This window comes from Ruditapes philippinarum, unplaced genomic scaffold, assembly GCF_026571515.1.
Source record: "Ruditapes philippinarum isolate M1 unplaced genomic scaffold, ASM2657151v2 ctg578_1_1_1_1, whole genome shotgun sequence".
NCBI lineage: Eukaryota > Metazoa > Mollusca > Bivalvia > Venerida > Veneridae > Ruditapes > Ruditapes philippinarum.
The window spans coordinates 149644-162446 of NW_026865402.1; the positions used below are offsets into that span (position 1 = coordinate 149644).

The 12803-nt window shown below is 31.5% G+C and overlaps 1 protein-coding gene across 3 annotated transcripts in view; it reads right to left on the reverse strand.

Annotated features, from left to right (window-relative positions):
- Positions 1-12803, reverse strand: part of LOC132728894 (uncharacterized) — a 105550-nt gene that overhangs the window by 65314 nt on the left and 27433 nt on the right. For all 3 annotated transcript variants that reach the window (XM_060714591.1, XM_060714595.1, XM_060714592.1), the window contains exon 3: positions 1569-1784. In XM_060714591.1, coding sequence (XP_060570574.1) covers positions 1569-1661 — 93 coding nt within the window. In that variant the 5' untranslated portion in view covers positions 1662-1784. The remainder of the gene's footprint in view (positions 1-1568; positions 1785-12803) is intronic.

A 12803-nucleotide genomic window follows, 5' to 3' on the forward strand; every position in this document is an offset into this window, starting at 1 on the left:
TTTATGAAGTAATCTAGCTTCTTGTTACAACTTCCCCACAATCTCTGAACATTGCAAGCAACAATAGTTACTTCCCTTTGCCACCAGTATTGAATCAGGCCAGACTCTTTAACCTGATTAAAATCAGTTCCTAAATAAATCTACTTTCTCGTAAAACATATGAAGAAACTGTAAGTCAGATTGTACTGTAAATGGACAATTCCCATTTTGAAGTAGGACCAGTCTATTATACAAGTTTAGCAGTGAAAGATTTAGCATGAAATTACCTTAAACCATGTAATTTAACCACAATGTATGCAGGTGTGCAACAGAAGGGCTGACCTCAAACATATACATGTACTGAAGTGCAGTAAGCAGGTATTTTCCGGTAAATACCCTCAGCTGTAATTTTTGTAAGCACAGGCAAAGGCCAGACATCCTTTTAGCGCATTATGCTAAAAAAGGCAACATCAAATATCAGCAAATGTAAGAACAATTTGTTGCATACTAATCAAGGCTCCTATGTTTAGACAAAATCCTAGCCTAATGCATTGACAAATAATCCTTATTTGTAAATCTTGATTTTAGAAATGGTTTAAATTCTCTTCAACTGTTTTTGGGTCTATAAAAACAGTAGCTGGGTTGACAATGGTGGGGGGGGGGTATCAGGTTGTTACACCTGTGGGGAATTCATTGACGTTGAGGCAGGTGCCTCTGATGACAGATGAAACACAATATTTCATCTGGTATAGCATGACATTATAAATTAAGTCAGGTCAAAAGTCAGCTCTTTATCAGAATATCAAAATTCTTCTAATGTTTGGGTTTAGTTTGGTTAGTTTTTATACACTCCAGGGTCAAAACTTGGTATTCTTTTATTACCATGTTTCATTTTTAAATCAATAGCACAAAGAATATAAATCTTTTTACTTTGCATAACTTGACTTTTAAGATACTATCATATGGAGTTAAAATCTGTTAATGTCCTCAAAACACTTAAATTTATGACAGTATGACAATAAGAGTTGTCCCCCTTCAATATCACTGCAAAAAAAAAATTTATGATAAAAATTACGCTTCTTTTAAAAGCTTACAAAAGCCCAAATGATAGGGAAACAAATTATGAATGTGGATAAAACAATTTACTTAGTATATATTAAAAGATTTGTTACTTAAATGTTTCAAATGCTAGCAGCAACGATGAACGAAGTACCTATTCCATCAGTATATTTCAATGAGACCTAAGCACATGCAGTCAGATCAGCATATATCACCTCACCCTTTTTGATACTGGAATCTATTAACCTAAAGCTTGCTAAATATCTTAAATGGACTTGTCAATCTTTCAATCTGGACAAAACCATTCATCGTTTTTAGGGAAAATTTATAAATGAATGCTGACTGAATAATAAACAGTGCAGACCATGATCAGATGGCACGGATACGCCAGCTAATCTTGGTCCAAACTTTTCACATGAGTTAATTGCCGGGTAGGCTAAGAGTTAACAAAGCAAGGTCACACCACAGCAAGTCAATTTCAATCATTAAGCAGACTAAAATTTAAAAAAGTAAATACAAGAAATATTCACCATGAGGTAACTTGACCGATGGCTGTCTTTGTCCCTTCCATGCTGAGATTTTGTCATTCTTGAAGAATTATCCATGACTGGTTTAATCCGCATTTAGTCCAAATCCTTATAATACTTCATATGAATGTTATACAAAATACCATCACTCAATACAGTAAACAGGCCGTTGAAGTAATGTCAAAATATCATCCGGCTAACCTTTCTTTTATTTCCACCCTATAATAAAAGATATGAAATATATGAATATAAATGTGTTATTTCAAGCATATATGAAGAAAATAAGCAAATGCTACTGTGGCTACAGATATAACGTCTAGAAACCTAAAGGAATAAATGTATATAATTGTATAATAAGTGGTCACCATATGAAGATCCCCATAATTATTCATAATTAGCCACAAATCTATGCATATTAAGACAATATTTTTCATTTGATTGGCTGAAATTGATTCATATCATACTGAAGACTCCAGAATCTGTATATTTTATGAGCGCTAGTATTATGCATAAGTAAAATCTTCCATTTTTTTGGAGGGGTTCAAGCTGCCGTTGAAGCAAATATTTCTCTGTAATAATTTAATTGAACATATAACATTTATGTGCCTTGAACTACCACTGTTTTAAATTAAAATGTTACAGAGGAGAAGTTGGCAGTTACTTGCTGAACAAAGGCCAGTAACTGGTACAAAATCAAGGAACACTCTTATGAACAGCCTGCCAAGGTAAAACTGATAAAACCAAGTGAAAAATTATAATATTAAGGTATTTCTATCATAATGAAAAAATGAACAACATACAACTACATGCAAATTTATAAATTATAATTTAAATTTTACAATAAAATATAGTCAGTATATGTCCCTGATGAAATGTAGCATGTATGACTTATACTAGAAATGTTCACAACCAAATTTCACCTTGTGATAGATACTAGAGTTCTGGTAATTCCAATATGTATTCTTGCCAGTAAAACACCAACTTTTGATATCATTTATATCTTATCACAATAAAGCTCCCTAGTAACAAAAGATTATGTACAATCTCACATATATTTAAATCCATCGAGTTAACATCTATAAGATTTTAAAAAATACTTTTTAGCAACTTTCCCAAATTCAAGAAAAATGTAACACCAATCACAGGTTCACAGAGTCTATTCCAATATTTTATTTTATCATTTTGCCTTTTAGTTGTTTTTTTCACATATATTTCAATAGAAAAACATTTAAAAACAAAAACTACATACAAAAAAACTAATACCTATAAAAAATAAGTATATATTTAGACGAAATAAAAACACACACTAATGATTTATTACCAACATAGATTTGGTAACAAATTGACGGATCTTGATGTGACCGATGAAACACCATGATGGAAAACACCTTTTGTTTTTGTTTTATGCTAACAAGATAATCAATCAATGCAAAACCGATGTACAAATTATCACCTTGACGCAAAACAGCCGTAATTATCCATGTACGAATAACGAATTACATCAGTAAAGCACTTAAAACTCTATAACATACCTTCACGAATAAATATAAAATGCACTGCTTGCTATATAAATAAATTCTAGCATTAAAATAATTATTACAACTCCTAACTTCCCTATCACATTGCAACAAAAATTTGTTATTTCATTTTCACACCGATAACTTTGATAACTTTAAGCATGTGGAAACTGCAGAAAAGAATCCACAAATATACAAGCATAGAGTGCTTTTCAAGGCTGGAACATCGATTGGGAATATTTTGCAATCCAAACTAATCAAGTGAATGCTTACAAATACAAGATTTAGGTTCGGCAGTCAATGAGGGAGAATTGACAAATCAGGCTTAGATACACCTGGAATATATATACAAACATATATACAAATATATATATATTCAAGTACTCTTCATGTCTTTATCTGCAAATGCATTTTCCATACTCAAGAGAGACCAGGTGCCTTTCCTGTCATATCAAATAATGCACTTCTGATAATAGTTCTAAACCATTTGATGAGCTTTGAAGAGGTTGTTTATTCGCTGTGTTTCTACTTATTTATTATGATGAAACTAATTTCATTTTTTCAGGCATCTAATAAATAAATCATGAAAGCATGAATGCCTTTAGATACCTCAATTCACAAATAACTTCATGAAGGAAGAAATTAGATGCTTTTTTTGCTATTGAAATTCTGAAACATGAAACATATTTTCTTTTTGGTATAGTAAAATTCTTTTGTTTTCTAAACTGTATAATGTATTTATTCTCTGGTTTTCAAAAAAAGTTATTGTTCAAAACAATTCTACCTGGTATATGTGATATTTAACTACATGTACTTCTTATGTGTGATGACCCTTAACCTAATGAATGTGCCAAGACTACCAGTACTCATTTGACAATATTTAACCTCATGTGTGTGACAATACTACCTTTTAAATATCTCCCTTTTACCTCAAGTATGTGAAAACCTCATATGTGTAACCATACTACCTCATGTATGTTAGAAGACTTTGCAACCTCTTTTGAAATCTGATTCTCGATAATATTGTGACAATACTAACTCATAAGCATGACCATATTAACACATGAGCATGACAATACTTTCACATGAGCATGACCATACCATCACATGAGCACGACCATACTAAAACATGAGCATGACAATACTATCACATAAGCTTGACCACACTAACACATGAGCATGTCAATACTTTCACATGAGCATGACCATACTATCACATGAGTATGACCATTCTAAAACATGAGCATGACAATACTTTCACATGAGCTTGACCACACTAACACATGAGCATGACCACACTAACACATGAGCATGACCACACTAACACATGAGCATGACACTACTATTACATAAGCATGACCATACTAAAACATGAGCATGACAATACTTTCACACGAGCATGACCACACTAACACATAAGCATGACAAAACTATTACATAAGCTTTACCATACTATCACATAAGCTTCACCATACTATCACATGAGCATGTCCATACTAACACATAAGCATGACAATACTATCACACAATCATCATGCCATACTAACAAATGACCATACTACACATGAACTTGACCATTGTACCTTATCAGCATGACAATTTTAAGACATGAGCATAAAGACATAAACATGACAACACTCACTGATCAGGAGTAAGCAAGTATAAACAAAATGAGGCACTTCCTAAAGTGTTCCATTACTTAGAGAAAACATAGCTGGTAGTTAAGAGATAATAAGATGGTGTGAAGATATAACATGGCAGATATAATAAATAGTTCTTTTGTTCTAATTACAGGTCTCTTGGCACCTAATGCAGATTTTAATGACGAACAAGAGTTAATTATGGCCTGTTAATGTGCTTTATGTTCATGGAAACTGATAGGAAAATCTGACAATTTACACACTGATGATGAATGGCAGCAAAGTGCAAGAGCACCTGTCCTTATGCACTAAAATATGCAAATCACACTAGCAGAAATATCACTGTCAGAAACATAGCACAAGTTACACCTAATTAATGCCCTAGGGTCTCTTTTATACCATCTGAATATAATAAATGAGAAAGCAAGATAATTTTTTTCCATCTATTTATGACAATGCTAATGAAGAAGTAATTGAGGCATCGAAAAAACATAAGGTTGTTACTCTTTCTTCAAATTTGTAGAAAAAATTAATTCAGTTATATAATTCCATGTACTATTTTAAAGGCACAGAAATGAATAAACTTTTCCTTCTTTAGAAAGGGCAGACATGTATTTTATTATGCTGAAATAATGGTTTTAGAGTATGTGAGATACTAATATTGCGTCAGGAAAGTTGTGCAGAATGTGAAATAATTTGTCATAAAAGTACACAATGGAGCAAAATGTAAACAAAGTAGTATTTTGACTTCCATACAAAATCACTACAACTGTTCTTATTGCAAAAAAGCAACAAACGCAAAAGATAGTTTGAGTAATTGTCTTTGGAAACTACAAAAGGACATCAAAATAAAAATCTTGAAATAAAAGAAAGCCTTTCTGGGGCTTAATTGGCTTTTAAAGTATCTTTCGTAATCACATGATTTCATACATATTTGTGCATATGACAGCATAAATGCTGTGTATTCAACATGAAGAATAAAGTTTTCATTTCATATAAAACTGTGTAATAAACTGCACAAGCAAATCAAAACAAACATATAAAACAATAATAATTATCAGTAACCAAGAATAGCAAACAAAATAAACCTCTTGCAGGCTCAGTGTCGCAAACACTTGCTCAAGTTGCTTTCAAGCAGAAATTTGAGAAAAACACTGACTTATACATAATACATAAAAACATAACTTACTACTGTTTAAAACATATTCCCTTTACAAAATTTTCACACACATCAATCTAAACACAGGGATATTCAAGGATAGCAATTCACAAAAGAGATATAAATCTAAATAGAGAACGAAATCAAAAAGCAATCATGACATATTTCAAGTCATAAACAAACTTCTAATGTACACTGAATGTGCTAATATAAGCAGTGAAAATCAAGTCAAGTGTAATAATTGTACCTATTAATTTGCAAACTTTGTAAAAGGGAGAGCGAAATAAATAACAAATGAAACCAGGGCGAAATTCTCAGTTCAATATAAGAAAGCCTGTAATTTTCCACTTGTAACAATAATGTATTCAATGCATAGATAGCAGATATCATAGCTGCAAGTGTAACAAGGCTGTAAAAGCTTTATCACAATAATGACTATACTATAATTACAACTTTTCTACATCAAAAGAGTCAAAAAAATATCATTTAACACAAAGAGCTTGCACCAGATCTAATTTCATTGTAATAATTGTTAAATCAAGATTTGAACCCAATGTTCCAAACGCCCTATTTTAATGTGACAGTGCTTTAAGCACTAGTTGGTGATGGGCTGAATAATAAATGGACCAATTATACTCAATTCTAATTCTTCACAAACTTCTTCAGTTAACTCATTTACTTGGTGAACTTTCAAGTCTATAATTGTCCCCAGCAACCTATCTTTGATTAAATCCTTACATTGGTCAAACATGCATCAATTCTTAACATATCAATTATGTGCTCCAAAATATATACCAAGTGACCTTCAGCTAAATATAAAAGATGAAAGTACATGTATAGACTAACCGGTAATTGAAAAGAAGAATGAATATAAAAACCATCTTGACTGTGATGAATCAAATATATTATCAAGATAAACAAACTTTTTAATGTTATTGGGGAGACAATGTTTACTTGAGCAAATTACTATTGTGCAAATCAGTTCAGGTCTAGACGTATAGGTGCCGCGCAAACATGAAATAAGATTTGCTTTAATTCCTCTAACTTTTTATCAACAGTAGTGAATATTGATGGACTATGCCACCAGTCATGGGAGGGTCATCATGGGAGGGTCATCATGAGAGGGTCATCATGCATTTCACTCTGACTGACCAATACTGTTGACTGCTTTATAAAGTTTTAAAACAACTTATAATGTACCGGAACACCTTAACATTTGAGCACAAAAATTCTGTTACACAAGATAAGCAAATTAATTTTAAAGGTTATACAGTAGTATACATCCTCATAATCTCTTGAAATTAATTCTGTCTGCAAACTTGAGAAATTATTTGCTTTCTTTATAATGATCAATAATTCAAACCCAGTCTATTACAGGAAAGAGAAGACATTGTAAAACTTTAACCTATATCAAATTTCTGTTCTACATTTACAGAAACATATCAATTTACTGGTTATATCTAAAAATCTCATTTTAATGTCTACATTCTTTTCCTGTATGTTAAAAACACTGCACTCACCAACTGTTTCTCTCCGCAGAGGGGACATTAAGTCTATGTCCTTATTAGTAAACAAAGAAAGCCCTAAATAACTCCGCCTTTCATATATATATATATGCGCTACATCGTTATAATATCCCTCCTAGGGATTTTCACTATCATTTATTCAAGATTTTTAAGATTGAATTGCTCAATGGAAATGAATACTGCGGTAGATGTACCGTCCTAATGATGAAAGGTATGAAATAAACTGTGACAAACGGATGACAAATTATATCATACCTTTCGAACGAGGTCAGATCATTGTTGAATAACCCCCTAAGCCTTGTCAATATATAACAAACAACAGTTAACCTTATAGAAAACAAAGTTTTAAACAAATACCTTAAATCTTTGTTAAAAAACTAAACAAGGAAACACAAACTTCCATAAAATTGTTTCATATCTTTTTTCTTAATTAAGGCTTTTAAGCAAAAAAAATCAACATACCGGTAACATTGATAGAGGTTTATTGTTTCCAACCAGTTTTGTAAAACTGTTTAAAAAATTTTCATACAATAGACATTACAAAAACAAAGCACAATACATGTACTTACAACTAATTTTCCTTTTTCTCTGCCAGCTATTTCATCAAAATATCCATTTATTTAATCCTCATTTCACTATCTAAATCTATCAAGATATTATGCAATCAAAACATGATCGTATCTTCTCTAAAACCAAGAAACAGCAATAGAAATTCAATATTAAAGGTATTCAAAGAATTCAGTGACCCTATACCAGTAGTGGTAATGTCATAAAATTAAAGTCTTTGACCCTTCATTTCCTGTCTAACCTTAAGGGGTCTAATCCTTGATCAAATATGTAAACAAAGATCCCCTTACACCACTCGATCCCTTACACCACGTCTACCACTGCTGTTAATGCTTAACGCCAAATAGAAAATCCTTAAAGCAAACACTAACACCTTGACTGATACAAAACAAAGTCCCGCTTTCCCCAAAAACCTTGTAAAAATACCAATATATTCATTATTTAAAACACGACCTGGGCACACACCTGGTTTCAGGCTTGTTACAATCCATTTTCAGTCCAGTGATTATCAAATCTATTTCAATTTTTATGATCTACAACACGTTTTTATTGCAATCGTTTATAGTGGCGAGGTGTCCACTTTAACAAAATTTTATGAATGGAATTACTTGCCTCAATACCCAGCGACTGACCTTTATAAAATGGTCTAAACAGTTCAATGCTTAATAAGAAGAATAGGACAAAGAAATAAAATAAAGACTAGCTGTGTGGTCAACAAAGGGACCATATCAAAATATGACAATGACCATACAAAAATTAACTGGCTGTCCTATTTTATACATTATTAACATCTAGTGTATTCAAAATATTAAATAAGGTATTTTAGAAGACTTAATTATAGGTAGCTTTTGTTGAAAGAAATATAAAAGAATATAAAATAATTCCAATGACTAGGACAAACAGTTAACTGGCATTCAATAATTGTTTAAAATAAACACAAAAAAAACACTAAAAAGGCATTCAATTTTAAGGAATAGTTCAAAAAAGGTATCATAATTAAAATAAGCCATTATTGTCACATGCAATTTTCATCATAAACAGAAGTGTAACATAAAAAACAATTTAATACAATTTCTTAGGTACATTTTTCATCACAATGATAATAAATATTGTTTATTATGGAAGTTTTATTAACCATCTGCTAAATTATTACTTGAATCATGAATCTTTATTAAATTTTCTTAAAATCTTAGTACATTTTTTCTCAAGAATTGAAGATACTTACAAAAACACTAGGCAAAAAAACACCAACAAAACAACTTTCACCAAAAATCCAACAAGAAATTAGATATCCTTTGTGTTAACAAAGATGTAAAATCACAGTATTAAAAAAAAGAGGGTCTCAAAATATCCCATGTTCACAAAACAATAAGGTAACAATCCGACACTACTCTCATTGTAATGATGAAGTCCTGACCAACTCCTTGTCTATTTTGATGGATCACTTTAACAAGCAATCACAGTGGCTATCAATGTCTGACCCACGGTCAATTAGACAATTAGTCGCCACAGGCATTTACTGCAAACTTTCATGATCATAATCAGTTATTTATAATTACAATTACACTTGAAATACTTGTCAATTTATTGCAACAAATTGTTTAGATAAACTTAGCACATAATCAGTACACTTTTAATGGAATTATTTTCATATTTGAATAAGTTGCTAAAATAACAGAAAACAATTTACTGTATTTAACTTTACTTTATACACAAATAATTATGACCTTGTATTTAATTTGTTGTGCAAACAATACTTCATGAATTTAATACTTTATATATAACATAATACTAGAAATTCATACCATATGCTACAAAAGCAATAGTAACCACCCTGCCACCCAAATTCTCCAATAAATTTTAAGAGGCCACACTTTCCCTTTTAGAATTCAAATATATCAAAATTTACCAAAATCTTTTTGAACCCAGGGATATAATGAAGAATGAATTCATATTCAAATTTTCATTACAATAGATGGAATGTTTACTATTCAAAAATTGAAGAAAAGAAAAAAAGATTTCCATTTCAATAATATTTCACCCATGAAATATCTATGACCTTTCAAACTAATTTATATATGTTTTTTTTTTTGCAATAAATGTATTTTATTTACTATATTTTTTTTTACTTCTATGACCTGATTTGTGTGCTTGATTAAAGTTATAATACCGTTCAACGATGATATTTTACCCTACAACTTAGTTTTCAGAAATTATCACCTAAATCATAAGTATATCCTCATTAATGATGAACTGCTATACAATTTTAATCTTATTTCGCCGAAACACTCGGATGCAACTGGATATAATATCGCCAGTTTTTGAAATCCCCGCCATTTGTAAAAGCTCTCGGGCCCGATCGGTTTCATTCGGAATTAACTCATTTGCATACGGAAAAGTTCGGAAATGCTATAATTAGAAACAAGTTCGGAAACGCTATAATTAGAAACGTCAACAAACTTGCGACCCCGATATTAGGAGATATAATATAAATGACGGATGCAATTTTATTTTATGTTTTGTAATTAATAAACGATATGAAAAGCTATTTATTAGCTAAGGAAGGTAGCTTATATCCTCGTAACGCGTTACGAAACAATCGGAAAAAGAACAGGGTCTGAGACTCTCACTAGATCTACAGTAAACAAGAAGATGGAGCGTTTGGTCATGTCTATGTCGTACGGTTGCTGTGGTTATATTACCCGTTCTTTATGATCGCTTCGTACCAGAAATAATACGTACCTATTGCCAAGCTTCCATCGTAGTTATAAGGCATACAGTAGTGTGCGTCATGTAAATATTATGAAACACAGACACTTGGGCTTTGGTGCTCAATCTGTATTATATTATAGATGTTGAAATATGATTTTTTTTCAAAACGGCTTATATTAAGTTTTTTTTTTATTTTAAAGGCGTTTTGAGCTCCAAACCCAAGTGTCTGTGTTAGGAAATTATAATGAAAGAACTATAATTAGGCAATCTGGTGTAATAACCTGTATAGGGTGTTACCAGATTAAATAACCAGTCAACTGCATGCAAAAGCCAATACATATTTAACATCTATAGACTCAACCGTTTGATATATGATAATGTATAATTATACTTCAATTTATAAGAAAACAAGAATGGAAAAAGGACCAAGTTAAAGTTCTGATGCCTATAATTTTGAAAATGATCACTCAAGACCTGATTTTTATGTTAGCCTTTTGTAAAAGTGCACATTATGGAGAATAATGTACTAATGAGAATTTCATTCCAATACAAACACAGTGCAACCTGTGTAAATATTATTCTATTAACAATGAACAGTTACATTCCACTGAAAATAAGATTGCCAAGAATTAAATCCTAATCTCTGGATTATGTACACCGGTATGGCATAAAACCATAAATTTCACCACTTTATGTTCAAATGTTGAATTCTGCTAAAGCTGATGCTAGGGGGACATGGAAGGTAACTTGCACTTTCCAACAGGCTCACCAAATAGAGCCTGCAACAGTTTCAATTTTGTCATTTGGGCTTTCTGCAGGAATTCTTTATTTCTCTATTTTCTGATGTCAAATATACTTTTTTAAAATTCAAATAAGATCACAGATTGTAACAATGTTTTACAAATACCTTCCAATGTTAATTTACACTCCACTTCTCTTAATTAGCACCTTTCAGGACACATTTTGAAATTTTGTTAAAATAACAAAACACAGATAAATTGAAACATGTATTTGAACATTGGCAGTAAAACAACAATAAAATATTTTAAAATGACTAGCATATCTTCTTTTTCTTACTCTTAAAATTGTACAACAGTGACTTCTTTACAGTTATAGTTCAATCCATGCTGTCTTAACAGGAAGAGAAAGTGCGAAGATGGCCAATATTGTAGAAGGACATAAATAATATCTTAATTCCAACCAAATTGTATGAACTTGAGCTAACCCCTTATGGGTTTCTGGTGATGAAGGATATTATGCTTAAGCCATTGAGACCTTAGACCTTATTAACTCCAAACTAATGCTTAATTACTAATCTAAGCAATGTCCCTGGAAATGCTCAAAACCTTGGGACAATGAGTTTACATGTCACTGAGACCTTGAACTTATAATCAAATGGACCAATCTTAAAACTTATGGCAATCAGAATTTTTCCTTCTGAGTTACATAAACTATACCTTACAATGTTACACATATTTAAAGGAAGTTAAACTTTATGCCATCTTGAGCTTTAAATCTAATTACCTCAAAATCAGTTGGTGCCATTATCTTGAGAAGGTCAATGTTCCTACCCAGCCTAAAAACTTAGGCTTACCCCTGAATGTAAAATATTGTTTGTTCCCCACTCCTGCGGCCTACCTACAAATAGCACAGCTACTTAAACTATCTTATTGCCCAGGATTTGTTTACTAAATTGAAATGAGAGTGTCAATGGGAATGACATCTTTTTAACTGTCTCATGATTTTTTAATTGCAAATATTCAAATGTTGGGATATTTGTTGATTGAAACTGAAAATATGGTTCTAAATTTTCAAGTAAAACAGATGCTTTCATGCATTCACAATTTGTTTGAACTACATATAATTTTAATGAAAAATAAAACAAGACAAACATTTTGAATAACTAGGAATGTGTCCATAGGACACGGGTCCCCCCCTACGCGCCACTGTTCTGTCAATCTTATGACTCTAGGTCAAATATTTTTTGAAAACTAAAAATCTTTTACTAAGTAAAGGGCAAGAACTTTACAAATACTGAAAAAATTCACAAGTAAACCCCAAGGTGCATAAGTACACATGCTGACCAACATTCTTTTAAACATTCTGGCCTACAAGTG